The sequence below is a fragment of the Epinephelus moara genome, chromosome 16 (assembly GCF_006386435.1).
Source record: "Epinephelus moara isolate mb chromosome 16, YSFRI_EMoa_1.0, whole genome shotgun sequence".
Lineage (NCBI taxonomy): Eukaryota > Metazoa > Chordata > Actinopteri > Perciformes > Serranidae > Epinephelus > Epinephelus moara.
Genome location: NC_065521.1, coordinates 18,918,980 through 18,942,229, shown reverse-complemented (window position 1 = coordinate 18,942,229; position 23,250 = coordinate 18,918,980). Strand labels below are relative to the sequence as shown.

The following is a 23,250-nucleotide window of genomic DNA, read 5'->3' as shown; positions in this document are numbered from 1 at the left end:
TCTATGACATCCACCAAAATCACCTAAAAGTATGGCATGAAAATGACGACAACAAAAATATAGTTCAAACCAATTTAAGTACAAACCCCTAGTTAATGGGTAATCAGCTCATATTAATATGTATGGGTTTAGTTACCAACGAGTACAGATGCAGCATTGTGGCGAGGATCATACGGACTCTTCCCTTTCCCGTCCTCTACTTTAGCGGGGTCAATCCTAAATACATGGTCCTGATGGAGAGAGAGGACAGGGAGAAATTCAAAGTGTGATCACACATACCCTTTGTTTTCTTTTGTTAGACTCATACAGTAATTTTTGGGTTGAAATTTTAGGTGTGAGACTTTGGCAACGTGAGGGACTCAAAATAAATTTAAAACCGGGAACTTCAGCTAAGCATGATGGATTCGTCTGGACTCTTCACCATGATTTACCTTTTCTACAGCGTCAGTATCGGACTCCAGCTTGCTTGAGTCAGTTTTGCTATGCTAAGCTTTCCAAGTGTGAGCAACTGCTGGATATCGGATGTCAACATTCATCTCTTTATACACATAAATCCTGTGTTTTGAGGTTCTTTCCTGCAGTTTGTTCGGATTATGTTCTCACTTATAATGAACAGGTTGGCAGACAACTGAGGCTCAGACAGCTGAGCACAACGTGTGTGTGTGTGTGTGTGTGTGTGTGTGTGTGTGTCAGTGTTTCAGTTTGAATAACTGTTTGAGCAGGTGAGGACAAACAAAGGAAGTAGTATTCTCAGTGTATTTACTATATAATTACTTTTTTGACTGGATCATATGACACCCTTGAGCAAGGAAAAATAAGAGCAAAGCATTGCAGTTCAGCAGTTTGTGTGTGTTTGTGTTGGTTTTGTTTTGTGTTTCCTCACCTCCATCCTGTGTCCAACCTCCACAAAGGCACAGGTAGGGTGGAAGGCCCCGGTTCCACAGGCGTACAGGTGGGTGCGGTTATAGTGGTGCACAATCTTCACATAGTTCACACAGTCGGACTGAAAGACACACACAAAAACAGTTTCATGTTAACTACTGCAATTTAAAGAATCCTCCAAGAATAGCCACCTAAACGTGGTGGAGGAGTTTGCATGTCCCTATGATCCTGGGAGCTATGTTGTCCGGGGGAATTGCCCGTGGGAGGGTCTCCCAAGACAAAGTGGTCCTAGGGGAGGGGCCAGACTAACAGCGGTTCAAGAAAACCTTGATGAAACCACACATTTGGAAAAAGAGAAACTTGCCCGGTATGGAGACGTTGGGGCCTCCATCTGGAGCCAGACCTGCAGGGGGAGCTCACCAGCAAGCGTCTGGTGGCATGGGGCCCAGTCAGGCTCAGCCCATTTGAATGCCATGGAACTACTGCCCTGTGGGCCCACCATCTGCAGGACTGGCATCAGGGTGCATTGTGTGCCGGGCAACAGGCAGGGGTGGGGACCCAGGTGTTCTGACCCCTGGTGTCACAGACTGGCTGGCTCATTAAAATTCTGGTAAGGAAATACTGAGTATTTTTAATCTACATTTATTGGTCTAAAATGGTCACATCCAAACAGTGGAAAACAAATCGGAGGGATTTGCCTATAAATAAACCTATTTACTTGTACAGTGTCACTTCAGGTCACTCAAAGCCAAAACATTGCCGGGAAAAAATACCATGGGCATGATCTCAGTTAACTGCAACCCATTTTAAAATTTTAAAAACAAGTAAACGTGACAGCAGGAGAAGAAAACACCATAAATCCATGACTGACTAACAAAACTTGGACTCTCTCTCTCTTTTGGTTTAGTGATGTACATTCCTCACATAGCTCCTATCACCCTGTCTGCCTGTGACAACACTGGCGAGCCCGTAGCTCCACCTCCAACACACTGTTGTGACAGACTTTGTGTCCCCGCTGTACTCACACATGTCTTCAATGTGTGCTTCTATAAAGGGTAAACTGGTCATATGGACATCTATGTGTGCACACAACAGTCAAAAGTACAAAGAGCAGCCAAAACTGTGAGCCACTTAATAAATATGTTGCTGGCTTATATGCATAGTATAACATATACATATTTTTTTGCATCACAGTGAAACAGTGAGCAGAGGATTGTGTCAGTTTTGTACTGTTTTCATGCCAAACAGATGCAACAAGAAGACAAACCAATAAGGGAATGCTTCCTGCTTAATTAGCTAAGTGGCTTGTCGGCTGGATTCCATGGATGTATAATGAGAATTAGATACAGTATTCAAGTAGGGGCCCCATCCATGCATATGAAAGTTGCTCAGTGGTGCATGAAGCCAGACATGTTTGACTCCCTGGGTATAAAATAACCCAGGTGATCTCAGCATATGATGAAATTCGCCTTGATAGGTTGGTCAGCAGTCAACAATAGGACATATTCAAAGAATAAAAATTCAATATAAAATGGCCACTAATGGACTTCCAGTTCAGTTTTAAGGATAATCATGCTTGACATTTAACACATTTGCTGGCACGTGTTTTGTGTAGGTTTGGTTAAAACATTCACACTAGTAAATATTAGTTAGGTGAACTAACAACTAAACCATACAGCACAATTGACAAAATAAATAAGAACTTCCTTTTAAAGCATTTTTTGGCAAATACAGGTTTTGGTACCTGCAGACAGAACCAGGTGAACAGTTCCCTGCTGCATCCACGCTTTATGCTGAGCTATGCTAACTAGCTGGTGGCCGTAGCATTTAGCGTGCAGTTATGAAAGTGGTCTTCACATCTGATTTTTGACAGGAAAGCGACAAGTGCATTTCCGAAACATGTAAAAATGTTAAGACAATTCTTAAATAACAACACACTTGACTTTTGTCTTTGCTTCTTGACTTTTTTAAAGAGTATGGGAATCAACAGACAAAAGACAAGAATAAACTGATGCTTTATTATCTCAAATTTTACAATGACAACCTTTCGTACCATTTTTATTTCTCTTCCAGCTTTATCCTCCTTCACACCATCAATTTACAGTATCCCCATCCCTGCCTGCCTGTTCCCCCCTCCTCTTATCTAGACAGCGGGTTATTGACCCACAGTCACATCTGTCCATCTCAGAGTCATGTTACAGTAAGCTGGATCTCAGTGTACAGTAAATCTTTTCTCCAGCTGTCTCTAACAGACTAGATGGTACACATCCCTCTTCTTAACACCAGGCTTTTGAAATGACTGGCCTGTTTTTTAACTAGAACATGAAGATTATCGTGATTGCCACCTTGATAAGCAGTGATCAATCAGCCCTGGGGCTCCGTAGTATGAGTTGGTATGATGCTTTCAAATGTCAAAAGATCTACTAAATCAGATCTTGCTGTCTTTACACACTACTGTAAACACACACACTCTCATGCACACACACGCACACACTGGCTTTCACATCTGAATCACTCCCTTTCTCTCCCGTCTGCTTTTCCCCAGACAGGCCACTGTAACATCTGTCTGTCGATCCACTTACAGACACTGTTGGACCCCTGGGGGCCATTGGAGAAGAGGTTTATAAAACCATGAATCTTATCATCAATGAACAATGTGTGGTTTGTCAATGTGTACAAAGCCTATGGATTCTTCATAATTCAATTTGTTAATCTTTTTATTTTGACTTCATTACAAGTACGTTTGTGTCTACATGACCTTGTATAGCACATTATTTAGCTTGTAGTATAAGGCCATGTTTACACGAAAACGATCCACTGAAAACAGAATTGTTTCTCATTTTTGTTTTGAAAAAAGTTCCACGTTTAGACAAAAACGTTTTGATAACAATCGCCGTGCAATTGCACTCTGGAACCCGTTTTCAAAACGTTGCCTTTTCAGGCATCCAAAACCCAACTAAAGTTTGCCGTTTTCAGTTGAAATCGTTGTCATATAAATGGGACCTAAAACCACATTTGCTGATACCAACAGTAACTACAGGTGTCAGCCAGGACTGAAATCTTCAAGACTTCATCCAATTCTGTCCATGATGGCAGAAGTGTCTTCTTTATAATTGCATTTTTAAAAAAGTTTTATATTGCTTTCGTGTTAAGGTAGTGTTTGTGGTTGTCACTGGTGCATTTAATGCCTACAGGCAAACCAAATTTCCGTCAAGATAAAGACTGAATTATGAATGGATGAACGGAGCTCTTTAGTTTAATTCTATCTTTTTTCTGTTTCTCAATCTCTCTCTTATCTACACCTTTACTCTCTTCTTTAATCAAATGTCTTTCTTTATCTGTCAGTTATGTCTTTCACTCTCACTCGAGGGTGACAGACAGACAGGCCAGGTTGTGAAAGCAGTGGCAAGCGGAATTGAGGCTCATTAGGCCTGGCACACACACACACACACACACACAAACCCTCAGTGGTTTAGAACAAAGACCTGCTTTTCAGCCTTTGAAAACCACTAGGGGGTTTAGGTTGGACTTGTTGGTGTGTGATTGCATACATGCTTCCGTGTGTGTGTGTGTGTGTGTGTGTGTGTGTGTGTGTGTGTGTGTCTGCACATGTGAAGGTGTTCAACCAATCGACAGGCCGATTAAGGTGTTGACAAACACAGGAGACCTCTGTTTCCCATGAAAGAAAGGGGCCAATACACTCAACCTTTGCCTTTTCCCTCAGGCTGACATGTACGTTTGCACAATGAATGAACATACACACTCTAACACACACCTCAGCAGCTTCTACACACCCATGCTCCTCTGATAAAACGTACTCGTGCCAAGTTTCAATCAACCTTTTTTTCAGGATTCCAAGGAAGTGTATCTGAAGCAAGACCACCTCCTCCTCAATCTAACTCCCATATTAGTACTCCCTGTATTTTACACCCTTAGTGTGTGTGTGTGTAGGGGTGTGTGTTGGAGGGCAGAGGAAGGTGAGGGAGTCAGCAGCCTGGTAGTTTGACAAAGTCAATTCTTTGATGTGACAAAAGAGAAAGAGCAGGAGGAAAAGAGAAGGTAAAAAGACAGAAGACGCTTGAAAGACCTTGAAAAGTTCAGAAAGGAAGGAGGAGAACAAGAGAGGTGAATCATGCCAGCCATCACATTGCCTTAGTGTGTGTGAGTGTGTGCGTGTGTGTCTGCGTGGGTGGGTGTGGATGTTAAAGGGTTGGCTGGACAACCTTTGACCTACCACTGACTCATTAGTTGAAACAGTGAGCAAACCTCACTGCAGCCTGAGCTTTAGGTCTTTTGCCTTCACATCTTGTAAAGCTCTATTGTTCCTCAGCGGATGTCTTTATTTTCTTCTCTCTTTATTCTTTCCATTCTAGAAAAGATTAACCAGATCTATCTATTTATTATCCAGCCATTATCTGCTACGTCTCTCCATCTATGTCTGTTCCCCATTAACTAGTTTTTCATTCAAGCACTATGTATGGAGTTAGAAAGTCCAAAGGAAACGTACAATTTACTCAACATTGCAATGGATTTTTTTATGATTCTTAAAGTAAAGAAATTGGATGTCAGAGTCATTTTCCCCATCATACCTATGTCACTAGTGTTGTTTATTTAATAGAGTAGTATCTAGTCATATTTTAAATGTAATTGGTTCTAGTGTCAGGTGTGCATTATTTGCTAAAATCTGCTGACATTGAAAAACCTAATTTTTCCCATTAATCTGGCACTAACATTTATTCAACCTATCCAAATGCATATTTCAACTACTTCATAATTTCAAAAGTTTAGGTAGAACAGAGCTACTGTTTATCTTTCTCTGTTTTGATTGTGTTTAAGAGCAAAGAGTCCCAGTAGTCCTGCAAACTTTAATAAAGTTAATGGCTGAGAGCCTCTGACTGAACACACAGAGCGATGGCGCGCAGTAGACAGCCATTAGATACACAACACAGCACAGTGTAATATCCCAGGAATGCCTTTGATTGCTTTGGCTGAACAGGACAGTGTAGCAGCATGGACATTTGTCTGATATACTTCGCCACCGACAAGCTGATTTCTGGACTCTGACCTTGTACAAACTGTACAGCTATAACAATATCACTAAAGAACCGATCAAGGTAGAGCGGTATTTCCTTCTTTTCAATTATTGGGATGGAAACACTCAATCGTTTCAGAAACAGCGTAAGTGAATCTTCACACACTGATTATCTACACAAATCTACACAGTAATTCACTGTGAAAGTCAAATGATTATACTTGATGGTTTTCAGCAGGAGCATGCTTCTTCACGTTCACACATTTGCCCAGACAGCATTTGTATGTGGGTCCATGTTGATAGATAATTGGTTAAAAAATGGGCCCTGAATGGAATTGTCCATGGGTTCCATATTGGCCCCATGCCAATTACCCACATTCATGGCTTTACCAAAGTGGGCATCACATGGTTATGCTAGGGCTACCTGGGCACCAAGTGGGTATGGGCCCAAAATGGGCATCTAATCTGGGGCCTACTTGGGTAAACCCACCCATGTGAGCAGTTGGCATGGGGCCAATATGTAACCAATGACCAATCCCATATATCGCCCATTTTTCAGCCCATTAACTACCCACATGTCTGTATTTTATTGCTTTTTATTCTTGCTATAAAGCACTTTGTGATTGTATCTGTGAAAAGTGCTATAGAAATAAAATTTACTTACTTACTTACTTACTTACACATTGGCCCTACATATAAATGTTGGCTGCTTTGTTCAATAGTTCAGGGTTAAGTCACATGCTCAAGGGCACTTCATGTCCTGATACCTAAATGACTAATTACAGGTCATTTGTAAATGCTTCCCAAAATGACCAATATAAGTATTTTGCAGATCTAGTGCGATGATAGCAGCATGACTCTGTGGATTACAATGATGATTGATTGTTCGGTCGCTTTGATCCAGTCAGATTTGCAAATGAATACTAGCAAATCTGATATAAATTATGTTCCCATAGGCCTCAGCTGTATTTTGTGTTTAGCGCTAATTAGCAACTGTGAGCTAACACATTAAACAAAGATGGTGAACATAGTAAACATTATACCAGCTACACATCAGCATGTTAGCACTGCTATTGTGAGCAGATTAGCATGCAAATATTAGCATTTAGCTCAAAACACTGCTGTGTACCTAAGGTAATTAGACACCCAGTTTGTCCGGGGTGCTGCATTCTGCACACACTGCAAGTGTACATTCTCTGTTGTGAATGGTGGAAATGCCGATGTGAAAGACCATATCAAGATGGCCAAGTATAAGTAGTGGCTACAAGCAGGATAAACTTTGGTGACGGCTATCTGAAATTGGCAGCTCAGGAGGAGACCTTAGCCTATAATCTGATGAAACACATCTAGAGTTTTCGATCCATGGACTGTCCAGCTGGTCTTGTGTGTTATTGTGTTCTTATATTGTTTTTAAATTAACTATGTTTTTCATTTGTTGTTTGATGAGGTGTTGTCCATGGTGTTTAAAGATGCGATCAATAACTGTCCCACATTCTAATGAATGTGACTATGGTGCGTGCATCAGCACATGTGCGCGACTATGAACGTGCAGTACGTGCATGTCTCTGTTTGGGGATTTGAAAAAAGGTCACCCTTTTAGTACCTCACAGAGCTGCTGGCTTAACTGTAGATTCCTAAAGCCTTTACACATTGAGAACATTTTTTTTTAACCTAAAACTGTCACACATCTAAAAATAAATATGACCTCATATTGTGTCAATGATGTTTGCACACTGAGACCGAAATTTTAGTCCGTCATTAAAGTTTCAGGAACAGGTTTGATTTTCTGTGTTTTTGGCATCCATCAAAAGCCTTTAGAGAGTTGTTTGACCAAGACTCAGTAAAGAAAATGTGGCAAAGGGACACATTCGTGACAAAACAGAGAAACAGGTCCTACAGTATCCTTTCATAACTCAGATAGCTCATGTTCAACAGGTCAGATAATAATAATCAGGTGGATAATGATGATGAGGAGGAGGATATGGACCGCACACAGACAGAGAGTGAGTCAAAGTGTGGAGACAGAGAGGGAGGACAGCTCAGCCCCTTCAGTTGCCAAAATGCCAAATTTGGGGAAAGAGTGGGAACAGTGGAGAGAAGCAGTGGAGGAAATGTGTCTTTTCATTTTGGCTTATACTGCGAATTTTGTAGCGAATAGAACAATAAAATGCACCAGACTCAGTGTGCAAGATTTCTCTGCGTAACGTTTTTTTTTCAGATTAAAAAAATGCATCCAAAAAAAAACAACAGACTCACTTTTTCATAAGAGACAACAATCTCCAGTGTCCAGTTTGCACACCCTTCCATTCATTCATCCACCTCACCCTTGTGAAGCATGTCCTGCTTTGCAGCAGAGCATTTCATATCATAGGTCATTTCAGCTGCTTGAACAAATGAACATTGCTGACAGGGTCATTGTATGCAGGACCTTCTGTTGTCAAGAAAAAACTATTTGCATATCAAGAGAACGTGCGCATTAGTTAATTTAAGCCTTTTAAACAAATGACCAATGCAGGTATTTCCGTGGCCAGTTTAAGGTTTTAAGCATTCACAGTTGCTCAACCTCAACATCAACCTCTTTCCCCACAATATCCCAGTCTGCTACTGGATTTTAACTGGTGATCTTCTTTTAACTGGTGCTAACATGACAGCATAAACACGTTCCATCACCTCTGTAGGTTTAAATATGGCTCCAGCTCTACAGACAGAGTGCTGAGTCAGACTGAGTGTCTGGGTGAACTGTCAACTGTTTACTGCCCCTGTCTGACTGTGTTTATGTGCATGTGTCTGTGTTTGTGTTAGTGTGTCTGTGTGCATGTTAGGTGGCTTTTCTGTGGTCTATGGGTGTGTGTGAGTGTTGAAGTGTTTATTACTTGTCTTTATGTGGACTACCTGTTAAACCCATCATAGTGTATTTGCTGAGCTACTGTCGCACTGTGTACTGAGATAGCTAGCATTGCAGGTCATTTATTTAAATCTATGTAACACAAAATAATTCAATATACTGCACTGTATGGCACATGACGACCACCAAACTTTTTCTGCTTTTATAGGAACTGTTTGACATTTTGGGGAATACTCTTATTCGCTCTCTTGCTGACCCAGAGGAAAGGAACATTCAAAGTAAGATCTCTTCTTTGTCCAGTTTATTTCTCCAAGACATAAGTGACCCATATTTCTTGAATGTAGCTCCTAAGAAACAGCCCTCCCCTTGTCTCAGCCCGATCCTAATTAAAGATCTTAAAATCTTCTTGTTCTTCTCTCATTGCAGTAATCTTTACTTGTCTGAAATAGTCAGTGCTTGAGATAACAGTAAGATCCAAAAGAAAACTTGACAGGCTTTTAAATGAGTCTGCATAATTTCCGATATTTGCCTCAGTGTTCATATTCAACTCTCAACTTTGTGCATTTTATCTGTTCTCAGAGTTTAGAAACTTCTGAGAAGCCTTTGAGCACAGCAAAAGAACTCCTGTTGATTTAAACCCAGTTCAGACCAATGATTTGTGATGAGATGAAACTGTTTAAGAATTCTGCAGAGAGAAGTTGCAGCATTGTGAACCAGCTGGTCTGAGCTTGACTCAAGCTGGCTCAAGGTATCACCAGCAGCTCTGCTGGTCAAATCGCCAGTGGCTGGTTTTGGAACAAAAAGCATGTTGCCTGTATCAAAATTCAATCGGCTTATAGTGAATTCTGCTGGTCAAGTCAAAATGACCGCTTGCTGCGGCAGGTGCTCCATCCCCGCCAAGCCACTCCTTCCTCACGATGTATTGGTGTTGTACGGTGGGTCTCTGCTGCTGCTGCTCGCTGTATGTGCTTATGCCCCGCCCCCCACACACACATACTCACTGACTGATTAATTGGTGCTGGTTATTTATATTTTTGTGGCGTATTTATTATGAATACAGTCCACCCGATGCTGGTTTTGTTAATGTTTTTCGCCGTTTCAGAGCTACAACAAATGCAACTATAGCGAGTATCTATCACTATCCTTGTTCATATTTTAAGAAGCTACAAATTATATTCAGCAACAAAATAAGCCTGAAAAGCTGGAAATCAGGGTGGGAGTACAGACAGTTGTTGCATAGAGATGATACACTGCCTCATTTCGTTGCATCGGTGTGAACTGACAGGTCTTTAGAACGTTGCAGAACTGCACATTTTCAGTAGTTAACCATTGTTAACTTGTCCCGTCACAAATCTGAAATGAGCTTTATTCTTTTGCTCTGTATTTCTCCTGTGGGGAGGGAAGTGGGTGGTGGTAGGAGAAACAGATCAGAATTTAGTCATCTTCAAATAAGAGTCTTATTTATTTCAAATGGGACAAAGAAAGGACTATTGTGAGCAGCAAAACATTTCTCCAGGGAGACATAGATAAGAAGAATGATACCACTCTCATGATTGTACGTTAAATATGAAGCTACAGCCAGGAGACACTCAGCTTAGCTAAATGTATAACATAAAGACTGGAGACAGGGAAAACATATAGCCTGGCTCCGTCCATGGAAAAAAGACAGTGTTGAAATGACAAGCTGTGGTTTTATGGTGGGTAAAGAGTGGGATTATTTTTTGGTCAGGCGCGGTGACTTCTTGTCATCAACACAAGGTTGCCAAGCAACCAGCTGTGAAAAGGTCTTGGTCTCTTATGCTCATGTCTGCATAACATTAGTTTTTAAAACAGTGGAGTGTTTGCATTACAGTCTAAAACAATCAGCAGCACATATATAATGTATTATTATTGTATAGTGTGTATGGTGGTAACGCAAACGTGTTCTGAGACAAAAGGAGGAGAGATGCACACTATCACATGTTTGCCCCAGTCAACCAGAAATTATTCTGTTTTTCTGTTTCTAGACTTCTGAATCACCATCCACATGTTTGATTTGTTTAATCAAGTATATGAAACAAAACTGCAATTCAGTCGAATTATCATGCTGAGTACAAATCTACCGCAGTGATCTGATCCCTCACTGGCTTCCCAATTGGGAACTGTGTTGATTGGAGTGCCTGGACAAAATAGACACAGCCCTGCCAGAGATTAAGGGCGTTTCTCTATCTGCGTTCTTGCCTGTACTTGTGTTCTTGCGGACTTGTGAAACATCATCAGTCGCAGTCCAAATACTGTTCCAATTCAAAGTCCGCATCCAGGCAAGTACAGTCCAAATGCCCGGATGTGAACTTGCTCTGCCCGTTCCATCGGGGATACATCGGCTGGTGACTTGTGTGGACTTTGGACAGCCAGGTATCCAAGAATGCATTTCTCACAGACCAGCGGCGATGGCAGCCGTCCTTGGGAGTTTGTACTCCCGAGTCGAACTTGCCAAATCTGAACTCCCATGTGCACAAGTCCGAACTTGGCGTACTTGGTATTGAGAAATGCCTTAAATATCTGGTGTTTTCCAAGGCACCATCTTTGTGTGGTGAAGACACCTCCAATAAAGAGTAAGAATACAATGTAAAGTCACTGCAGTGTAGTGTAAATACATAGATTTAAGCTAATTAGCAGCATACAATTAAGCATCCACCAATATTTCCTGTGTGTGTGTGTACAGTATGTTAGAACGTGTGTACTTGTGCAGTGCATGTGCTAATTAGCAGCATACATTAAAGTCTGCAAGGTGCAAAAAGACAGATCCAACAGTGAAAAGGTTAATGTGAGGGTAACTCCATGAGAGGAAAGAGATTCTACGAACGAGTACATGGAGATGATGGGAGCACAGAGGGGGTCGTAAACAACATGAGAAACTTCTGGTTCCCAGAGAACAACTAATATGAGATACAGAGAGAGCATGGGAAGAGGGGAGGACTGCGAGAGACAGAGAAGTAAGAGAGAAGAGATCCAGTGGGGGAGAGAGACGTTGGCCTGCTCCTACAGAGAAACACACTTCTCTGTAATTAGGGTCAACGGTGTGAGGTCAGCTCAGTTCTCAGTGTGTGGGTGAGTGTTCACAAAGATACTAAAAGTCAAAAGGAATAGGAGGGGAGTCAGTGTTTAACAAAGGATAAAAATAACATTTCAAAAGCCAGAAAGGCAGGGATAAAAACTGACCAGGGGAAAACTCCTTATAATGCAACGCTTGTCTTCAAAAGCCCCACAATTTTTTCTTTTATTTTCTTATCTCTTTCTCCCTCCACCTCCCCTTCACTTCTTCCTCTGGGGCAATTTTACTAATTCTCTCCGCTACTCCCCGTCTCCACTGTTACTCTCTTTCTCAAACACATACACACAGAAACCTGAGCACACACACACACAGACAGACTTCTGGTCAGGTGAAACTGGAGCCTGGAGTTTTGAATGAATGGAGCTCGTTGTCTGTCTGCTACAGCTGTGTAATCACACTGATGAAGGGTTTGTTTTACACACGCACAATGACACACACACACACACTGGGTACTTAAACATACATGAACAAACATATACACGCACTGTTAAACACAGGAATACAGTATATATAGGCAGATTTGTGACATGTCAGCACAGGTTGATGGGAAGTTACTGTTAAACACACGTGTACAGACTAACACACACACACACACACACACACACACACATATACATGAGTTAGCTAATTGTGTGTGATGTAATCCTGGGTGGTCTATAGGCTCACTGTGGCCTCTACATGTCGGTCAGTGAAGTCGAGCCTGACCTTCCCAGACTCCATCCACATACATAGACACATAATCATCACATGCAGTATTTACTTGACATATTCTTAGAAGTTAAATGTTTCTCTTCTTCACATCAAAATAGAAAATCTCAATTTTTAAACTTTTTTTGGCAGCCAATAAAAACACAAAGGGAGACAGCATGGTGGCCTTGAAAATAGTCCTGAGAGCAATAGGTCATGAGTTCTATCATGGCGACATGTAACAGCCATATGCTGCTCATTGGGTCCCTCCCTACACACTCTCTCCATTTACAAGCACTCAGGGGGCCAGGTGACTTTTCATTTAAGACTTAGCATTTTAATAAAATTCTGATCTTGTGACATATTTTATACAATTACCTTTAATGTTGTTAGTCTGTTAGTCCTGAAAAGGCCAGTTTCAACCCCAATCATACCTTCCTTGTTACACAAAGGATAAACATACACTGCAACCTACAGTAACCTCACATGCAGTGGGTCAATGACAGAATTCTCCCATACCTCTGTCCTTATTTTCGGGGCGTCATCCCAGTGTTACCTAGGGTGTAGTCGAGCCCTGTGTGGTGTTTTGAGCATGTGTCTCTTCATATAAACCAACATTGTACGAGATTGGTCAGGGCTATCTTTACAGTTCAAATAGCAATCTGCTCAGCCACTGTGGAGATATCAGTATCTAAAGTCAAGAGAACTGTCCTGTCTGCAAATCTGAGGGCATAGGTTTCAAAGCATATAACACTAGTAGGCTATAAACTGTAGGTTTATAGCCTACTGATCAACATATTGATCCAGGGAAAAGTTGGCTGAACATTTGACCTAAGGCTAAAACATTGCTGAGAACATAAAACCCTATGAAAGGTCTTCTTAATTGATCTGTCATATTAAGAGGATATTGAGCTGGGGAACATAGTCCCTGGAAACATTGCATCCTGGAGCATAGATACACTCCCCTCCATGGCTTAATTACTGTGCTTTAAAGAAGTATTTCACCACTGGGAAGATGGCCTTTTTTCATAAAACTAGGATGTCTATGCAGTTGAAAGATACAAATACTTAAAACAGTTAGGGACACACTTTTGATATTACAGATAAACACGGAACTAAAATATGTTATTAAAAAGACTATAGGTGAGAAATAGGCAATGCAGTAACAAAATTTGATTTACATTCAATCAGCGCTGTCTAATTTTACAGTTCTATCAGATTTCGGTCAAAGTTTGAGAGGGTCCATGTCATTGGTCCGACAGCCCATTAGTCCGACGGTCCGTGGTGCTGAACGGCTCCTGGCGGGCGTATTTCTACCTTGATGGTGCGCCACGACCGGCTCTGGGTCAGCTGGGAAAGGCTTGAGGCGAAGCAGGCTCACGGCTTATGTGTTTGTCACTTTCTTTTTCATTTTAACCCACACCATGATCTTTTCCTGACCCTAACCAAGTAGTTTTTGTGCCTAAACCTAACCAGACCTTAACCACAGGGCATCATGATGATTTCGGAAAAACAGGACTTCGGAACAATGGGTTTAATATGGTCGGAACAATGGGATGTCGGACCAATGGGCTGTCGGACCAATGGGCAGTTCCCGTTTGAGAGAACGAGAGGGGCGGGTTTGTCTCTTGATCTGCTTCTATACTCTTTATAAAAATGTGCAAGTACAGCCTGTAGTTTAAGCAACAGCCTAAGAGCCAGCAAGTTTCACCGGAGAACAAGTTGGGATATCTACTGGCACTGGTTAGATGGAGAGATGTTTACCACAGTTCATTTCCAAAGACTAGACACATTGTTTTGATACAAAGCTGGTTGAAAATGGGCAAAGTACCCTTTTAAGTGTATTTGTGATACAAGATGCTCCTTTATCGTACTGCTCAGCTGTGACACTGACTCAGAGGAGACAGACCATAGAGGTCTAGAGGCTACTTAATGCAAATTTCAGTTTGAGTCATAATATTAAGTAAATCTTTCAAGGAAGCACAGCTTCCAATCTTTGCTTAGATCCCTTTGTACGGCTGCCACAGTACAGACTCTGTGAAGACTTTATGATGCACATGCTCTCTTGTAAAAACTCTGATTTAAACCCAGTAGCTACTGTGTATACACGGCCAAGAAATCAGGCTTCTCAGGAATCTAGCTTTGCTAACTGGGTTTATCTAATTAACCAAACTGAAGTTTCTCATTTACAGTACATAATGTTAAAGAAACGCGTTTACTGCATGAAGCTACAGAACACACATTGATTGCAAACTGCAGTAGAGAAACACAAATGTCTTTAAGATATGCTGGGTTTGATGCTAAGCCAGTCGGAGAGCGTTTAAAACAAACAGATTTTGAGGAAGTGATCTCACCACAGGGCAGGGCCCATTGAAGGAGTGTCGCACCTTTTATTACATGTTATTTGTTGAAACGTGGTGTTTCTGTCTTGTGATGACTCCCATGACTCCAGTGGATTAAAAGGTAGCATTGTGTTGCGCTGGGTAGGAGTGGACAGTTACCTCCTCCACGAGGAGCCCTGCAGCCCTCTTATTTATCTCTGTGCGCACAATGTCTGGGGGATAATGAGGAGGGATTTTTTTTTTTTTTAAAGCGATGTTATGTAACATATTGTGGTTCATACGCAGTCACTTTGTTCTGCCAAAAAAAGTTGCAAATAACTCTTCACTTTGGATAATGAAAAATGTGGTATTCACATTTTCTCTCAGAGAATATTTAATGCACTTAATACACAGTTGAGGTGTGAGTGAAGGTGAGCTGGTGTGAGGAGACTTACAGTGATATCCTTGCCAGCCCAGTTACACTCCTCCCTCCAGTCGACGGGAGCGGGCCAGTAGATCTGAAACACAGCAGGCAAATGTCAGAAGATCCTGTCTAATATAAAGTCTGCTTGATGCAAATTTTAAGACATTTAATTTTCAAACACCCAAAACAACGTGTTTGTTCTCTCTAAATCAACAGTACACATATAGTCTTGCTTCTTTTCAGCCTCGCCATACTTAATTGTTTTCCCTTCCTCGCTCTTCAGTCCTTTCCCATCTGCCACACTCTCCTCTGTCCTCATTCTCCTTTCTCATTGTAAAGGAAAATCAAAAACAGCTTTAGCTATGTGGTTAATCTGCACACTCATGCCATAAATCAAACTTGCCCATACACCTAAAACCAACAGAAGCTTCAACTCAAACATGTAATTTACTGCAAACAGCTGTGAACAGATGTTTGTAACGGGCTGTTTTTTTGTTTTTATATCTATGTTTTTGTGCATGTGTCTGTGCATTTAAGTGTGTTATCTGCTTTAATATGTAAATGGTAGCCTGTGCAAGTCTACCTTCGCTCAGACTATCACATACTCCAAAGGCAAAGGTTTCAATCAAACTATATCCTTTAAATATTAATCACTTTGTTCTTTTCGATAAATTGTCTCGTTTCATCTCTGTCCACATCTTTGATTTTTTACCTTTCTCTATCAATCACACATTTCTCTTTCCTCTGTTCCTACATGTGAAGCTGCTGACTTGAGTGGTCTCACATGTGCAAGAATATGATTCAGTTGTTTTCAAAGGAGCATGTTGGTAAAATGTGTCCACAGTATTGAATACTTCTTCTTCTTTTATGACTTTAGATCCACATGAAAACAAACTCATAAAGCTTGTGTGTCTTGACAACAGCAATAAACAATTCTTAGGAATCATAGAAGGCAGTGATGGTAAATAAAAAACACTTCCTGATTTCCATCCCATGCTGATATAATCTCCTCAATCTAGACAGTCCTCAAGGCAAACCCAAGTAATAAAGTAATTTCATGATAAGAGACGCTTAAGGTGAACTGATCACAGTTCAGGTAATCACATCTCTGGATTACGTTGTACAGTGTATTGCCATATAAAGTACAGTAATCGCTAAATAATACTGCTTTGTTTGTAGAGACCAAACCCAATGAGCTCATGAGAATTTTAAACACAGTGCAGCTCAATAATGTGGTGAAACTTTAGCACTGAGTCATAAGTAATCGACAAACCCTTCATATCCCCAGTTTTTCTGCCCAACAAAACAGTTCCTGATTTATTTTGATGTATTTTTACTGATTTGATTTTGATTCTAACCAACCTTGTGCTCCTGCTTGGCGATATTATCTAATGACAGCGACAGCAGGAAGTTCTTGGCCCCGACGAAGAGGCGGCCTCTTTCTTCATCCAACAGCAGAGCGCTGAAGCAGCACGAACGCTCCAGCTCAAATCGCCGCACTCCATGGAACTGCTGCAACTCTGAAATTGCACAGACACACGGGATTATAGGCAACTGTTAAAGAAGAAAAAAGAAATATTTAACTGCTGGAAAGACCGTCTTTTCACAAAACTGGCCTTCATGCATTCATTCATTCATATTCCGTAACTGCTTATCCTGTTAGGGGTCAGGGGGGTGCTGGAGCCTATCCCTGCTGACATTGGGCCAGAGGCAGGGTACACCCTGGACAGGTCGCCAGACTATCACAGGGCTGACACATAGAGACAAACAACCAGTCACACTCACATTCACACCTACGGCCAATTTAGAGTCACCAATTAGCCTTCATGTCTTTGGACTGTGGGAGGAAGCCGGAGCAGTGGGAGAAAACACACGCTGACACGAGGAGAACATGCAAACTCCGCACAGAGGGGCTCCCCCACCCTAGGTTTGAACCAGGAACCCTCTTGCTGTGAAGCAACAGTGCTAACCACTGCACCACTGTGCCGCCACAAAACTGGTCTGTCTATGAAATACAGTACAATACAGTCACACTGGACCAATAAACGCTCCCGCTGGACTAGTTTTGGCCAGCTCGTCCTAAAACAATATGGCTGCGGCTGGTCACAAACAATCTCATCTTAGTTAAACAGTGCACTAAAATTTGTTTCGGAAAACATTTTTGATGAGAAATGAGCAATACAGTACCAGAATCTTGGTTCATGTTTTATCAGCACTGTGTAGTTTTACCATTCGATCTGACTTTTTTCAGCCTCTGTTTTTCAGTACACAGTATGACACTCACTTCCTGTTCACAAACTCTCATATTACAGCTAAACAGTGCACAAAAATATGTTTCTGAAGGAATTTTAAACGAGAAATAGACAGTGCAGTAACAGAGTTATGGTTTATGCTTGATCAGCACTGCCTAGTTACAGTTTGGTCAAAGTTTGAGAGAGAAAGAGAGAGAGAGAGGGGCTGCTCTCTCTCCTGATCCACTTCCATACCCCTTGTGTCCGTGGTGTGGGATGTATAAAAGGAAGGAAGCACAATCTGTTGTTTCTGCTGGCACACGAGCAGGGAGATATTGCGCAGGCAAGGTAGCGGTAAGTTTAACATAGTTCATCTACACATGCTGTCCTACCCACATTGTTATGAAACAAAGCTGGTTGAAAATCGGCAAAGCAATCCTTTAATCTATTTTCTGCTAGATGTGATATATTGATGGCATTCCCTAGTTTTACAACACACAACTGCTTTCAGTTAATGGTCCTCTTGAACTTCCACACAGATTTAGACCAGAAACCTTCCATCAAAACTGAGATATCTTTGTGAGTTCAGTCAGAGTTGTCCAGTTTCTGAACCGTGATCAGTCTGGTTGTCCATGTTTTACCTTTCTTTAAGTTAACAACAATGTTGTTACGTTGGGACTAATGAGCTCAACATGTCTTCCTCCTGCTGCATGCCACATGTAAACTCTCACAAGCTTTCCCAATTCACATTGCGCTGCCAACAGCTAGGTGAAATAGAAATACCTTATTTACAAGCATTATCCCTTTGCTCATTGCTCTGTGAGTATGTCTTGGATTAAGTAACAAATAGCCTAACAGTTAACAATGATGTAAGAAAGCCTGTGATGCATGAGGTTGTTTTGTTATTGCAACTTTGATCACAGAGTCCCCAGATCCAAATCAGTCAGTTGGCCACAGGGCTGCAACAAGTCATATGGCTGATAAAGAGGATTAGTGTTAGTATTTAAATAACATTTCTGGGCTGTGTCCTGAGGCCAGTGACTTGTGAAGAGGCAGGACAAACTCCTCTGACAGTAATGACACTATATTAGTTTCAATGGAAAAATTGAGTGTCCTTGCTGTTTCCAAACTGGCAAGAAGAAATTCTGGGGGAACAGTGCCCAGGAAAATTTAGCTTGTATTTGTAAACTTAAGCTATAATAGTTACCCCAAGTCAGTGGAAAAAAATGTTTTTGGCCTGAGAAGCTGAAGAAATAAAGGGACTGCATCCTCCCCTGTTGGCCTGCGCTGAAACCAGGAGCTCAAGAAAACAAGACCAAGGCCCTCTCTAGACTTTAAAATGGCTTTATTAGTCTGCCATTGTTCTAATGGGAATTTATAACTTTTATTAAGACCCTGACGCCACCCAACAGCTGCCTGCATGACATCAGGGACTGTAGGTCCTCTGCTCTAGTTTTCTATTTATGTTCCATTTTCAGCAAATGTGTTGTTATGCTGTTAACAATGCTGTAAAGACAATGACACTGGACCCAAAGACGACACCTACTGTACTGGAAATGAGCCCTGTTCTGTAATATAATGCATGTTGTATGCATATCATCATGCTAACAACACAGACAGACATATGACTAACCTCTTACATTGTCATCACTAGAGCTGCACTTCTAGAGTAGCTATAAAGAGCTCCTCTAGGACTTGAATTACCACATCAAACAGTTATTTTAATGACCACCTATTTGCACATTAGCCTGCTCACTTCGCTTATTACAAAAGACATTACAGCAAACCCGTTCATCTGCCAGACATTACTGAAAACTCCTTTAGATAAATAAACAGGCTGCTCCTGTTGGCTATGTTCTGCTTACCTGCAGGCCAGATGAAATCAAAAGTCATTTCACTGATACACGAGGTCATTAGGATCCCATTCAGTCCTTCACGTGTCAAGTAAAACTAAAATATTCTGCTAGCTCTCCATCCTGTGTGCTTCATGTTACCTTCAGCCTAAATTAAAGGGAGCATATACTGTATCTCAGCCGGGCAGACAGCCTTCAGCGAGCCTCACGTCCTTGGTGAGTTAGTTCAGGCTGTAATTGTCAGCTTTCAATGATGGAACACATCCCTGGTTTTTGTGGTTGTGTTGGGCACTGAGCGGCCTTCTTCTAACGTACAATGCTCGGGATGAAACACAAAACCCTGCCACTGTGTGTTTAAGCCCTGTGTGTGTGTGTGTGTGTGTGTGTGTGTGTGTGTGTGTGTGGCTGTGAATCACAGCAACCACAAATTACAGCTGGCTGCTGTTCAGGACTGTTTACTTTGAAAAAGGATATGGCTGAATCTCACATGAAACAGAGAAAGTGTTTGTGTGCACGTACTGTACACAGAGTAAAGTATACATTATGTGCAGTGAAAAAGACAAAGACTCGCATGAACAAACCACCAGTTAGAAACAATTCAACTTTTCTCCTCAAAGCTTTGGTTCTTACCTTTGTATGAGAGCTTCATGCGTGGTGAGGAGGAGGAGGAGGTGGAGGAGGAGGAAGAAGAGGAGGTGGATGAGGATGTAGAGGAAGCACGGTTCATGGTGTTGGAGGAAGCGTGGGCGGCGGCCAGACCAAGCAGGAACAGAGAGCTGCAGGTGACCATCATGGCCACCATCATCATCATCATGGTCATCATCTTGGCACGTTTAGAACAACCTCTTTGCCCTCAAGTGGAAAGTTTGAGTCTGCAAAGTGGCTTTATTGTGGTTTACGGCTGGATTTCAGCTCCTCTTATGTCCAATATCTGTCTTATTTCCTTTTGCTAGAGTCTGCTTCTATATATGAGATGCAGTCCACCTGCCTTTGGACTCGTTTGAGCTAAGTCCTGTTTGACGAGGATTAAGGACCAGCTCAGCTCTGCAAGCCCAAAACAGATTCTCACTCGTGTTTGCTTTAGCAGAGCTTTAGTCTCTTCCAGGCTTCCTTTCAAGGTCTTGATATTCAGTGTAATCTTTACACCGCCCTCCTTGGTTTCTGCAGAGTCTCTCTTGGCAGATTCACTGCTCCTCTTGTGAAGAACGACCGAGTTCAACTCTCACATCCAAGACTGGACAATGTCACACATGGGCATAGAGACCTAAAAATAGAGACAGAAAGGGAAAGGATTTAGAAGTGGACACTACAAGCATACGTTTGCATGTGCCAGGGATGCCCCTACACACACACACACACACACACACACACACACAGAAGCCCTGGCGTCTGAGGTATATTTAGTCAGAGTCAGATTGATGCCCCTGCCAGGCTGCGTTAATGCCAGCCTCCATTATGGCAACAGCACTATAATCTCTTCACATTACAGAAAGGCTCAGGCACAGTATCCAAAACACACACACTGACCATGATGATGAAGACTGTGTGTGTATGTGTGATAGAGATATGCCATGTCCACTGCCAAGCCAAGCACAATCTCCCCATGTCTGTGGCTCTGCCAACTCAAAGTGGCATCCCTTCTCTCTGTCTCTCCTGCTCCCTCTGCACTGGCAGACGGTGTCACCAGATGAGATCTCTTCATCGCTGAGCACTAATGAGCCGACAGTGACGTGGATGGATGTATGAATGGATGAGCGCATCGGTGCTCAGCAGAAAGTCCCTTGTGAGTAAGTCCAAGCACCACAAAGCAAAAAAACTGTTTGCCTTTGTCATGGGATTTGGTGTCAATATTGAATCACACAGTAGTAGATAAATAACAAGTTATCCAAAGCTTTAAAATGTTGGTTTTTATAATCCTGTTTACACACAGCTTCTATAATCGCAGTTTCTCAGTTTTGGAGTGCACTGGGACTTACAGTCAATTGAGCACAGTCAGGGAGCACAGAAAAAGAATCTCTATAAAGTTATTCGAGACCTGGAGTCAAAATTAAAGTGACAGATTTGTTATTGTTTCGGAAAAATCCCCAATAACTTTGTGCCTCGGTTGTGAGTGTGTTGTTGTAAACCACAACTCTACCGCAGCAGGAACAGGAATGAGGTCACTCGTCTCCAAGCCGACATGTATATGAATGCTGTGTCGTTAAAAGTGCGCACGGGACAGACACACGCTAACACACACCTCTCTTTCAGTACTTTGGACTCTGCGGACAGCAGTAACAATAAAGCCTTTCAGTAGAAACAGTCTCCTTTATTATATTACACCTCACAGTTGGCGCTCAGTCAGTAACCGGCAGACAGTCTGCTATTCAGTCTTTTTCACTTTCAATCTTTGCTCCTTCTCCCCCTCCTAACAATTACCTTTATCACTGTCCTTCAGACTGGAGCTGTCTGTCAGTGACTGGAACAATACCAGGCAAAGAGCAAAAGTTATTGTCTTTCTTTATGTGGCAGTTTATATATAATTAGAAGCTTCATAAAGCTTAAGGAAGCCCATGTGGACCAAACCGGCCCAACTGCACCCTGAGGACTTATCAAAATCTTGCAGCCATATGTGGGCCAGACCCAAGTTGCATTTCCACCTCTTTCTGGTGATAGAACAAAGCTGACACCTCGCTGCTATTATCCCAACTCAGCTGGCGATGTGGTGGACTTATAGGGTACATAAATGTTAGGTAACACCTGTCTTACAGGAATAATTACAACGTGAGTCTTTTGTGCCACCGATCTGCTTTATCACAATACAGAAATATATATATTGTGCATGTGTAGTGGTGGTTAATCTTGCATATGTTAATGCACAAACTAGGGGAGCCGTTGACTTAAATGGATGATCAGGACGGCCTGGTCTCAATCTCAGGTTGTCAAAAAGTGACACTTTGTCTCACCCCTCGGCATCTGATACAGACACACAAGGCACCCCTTAGAGTATGTCAGGCTTTTCTCATGTACTGTGTTCTTACGAAAAGTAATGCACCAAAATTCATTTATATACCACGTAATCATGAGCCAGTAATTTGTGTATAATCCAAATACTTGGGAAGGCTGCGATCACGTGGGGCGCTAATTTGTAGGATACAATATGAATTGTTGGGTAGGCTATTATACAAACCGTTGTATGAGGATACGTTGTGTCTGTATGAGACACACCAGGCTTTTAACTAACTGTTTTACTAACAACGTAAACACCTCTGCAGCATCATTAGATGCTCAGAGCAACTGCTATAAAGAATGTCAAAAAGAACTTATTGAGGTGGTCGGGTCAAACAAACACAGGACTTTAACTCAGTAGATCGCTGTCCATGTCTCGTGTGAAACCAAAAGTCAACATTGACATTGTATTGACATTTTAATGTAACATTATGTAAGTTACATGTGTACATCACGTCACATATTTACTTCACATAATGTCTAACCCTAACCCCATAACAAACGTACCTACTACAACCCTTTTTCTAAACCTAACCAAGTAGTTTTGTTGCCTAAACCTAACTACGGTCATTTTACAGTGTTAACTAAGTGTTAAAATGTGTTTTACCCAGGAGGCCACTGGGTGTCTTATACAGACAGTTAAGGGTGTGTTGGTATTAGCACATTACCACAGGGCCTGACAAAAAGTATGTGACGATCTGGGAATGAGAATGGGTTGTTGATGACCAGAGCTGAAGTTTGATGGCCTCCTCCAGTTCTGTGGTCAATGGTCAGTTAGGCTAACTTAGTGAAATGTGGTTTTGAGCTGGGCTCACTATCATCATCTGGACAGTCTTTAAAGTATGCTGAATTTTCAAATAATCCCCCCAAAATTTACCTTATTTGTTCTAAGT

At 41.8% G+C, this 23,250-nt stretch overlaps 1 protein-coding gene across 2 annotated transcripts in view; it reads right to left on the bottom strand.

Moving 5' to 3' along the window:
• sema3b (sema domain, immunoglobulin domain (Ig), short basic domain, secreted, (semaphorin) 3B) overlaps window positions 1-23,250 on the bottom strand; it is a 98,883-nt gene that overhangs the window by 13,225 nt on the left and 62,408 nt on the right. For both annotated transcript variants that reach the window (XM_050064827.1, XM_050064826.1), the window contains exons 2-6: window positions 20,000-20,633; window positions 16,648-16,805; window positions 15,317-15,379; window positions 884-1,003; window positions 137-230 (exon numbers count right to left, since the gene is read on the bottom strand). In XM_050064827.1, the coding sequence (XP_049920784.1) occupies window positions 137-230; window positions 884-1,003; window positions 15,317-15,379; window positions 16,648-16,805; window positions 20,000-20,192 (628 nt within the window). In that variant the 5' untranslated portion in view covers window positions 20,193-20,633. The remainder of the gene's footprint in view (window positions 1-136; window positions 231-883; window positions 1,004-15,316; window positions 15,380-16,647; window positions 16,806-19,999; window positions 20,634-23,250) is intronic.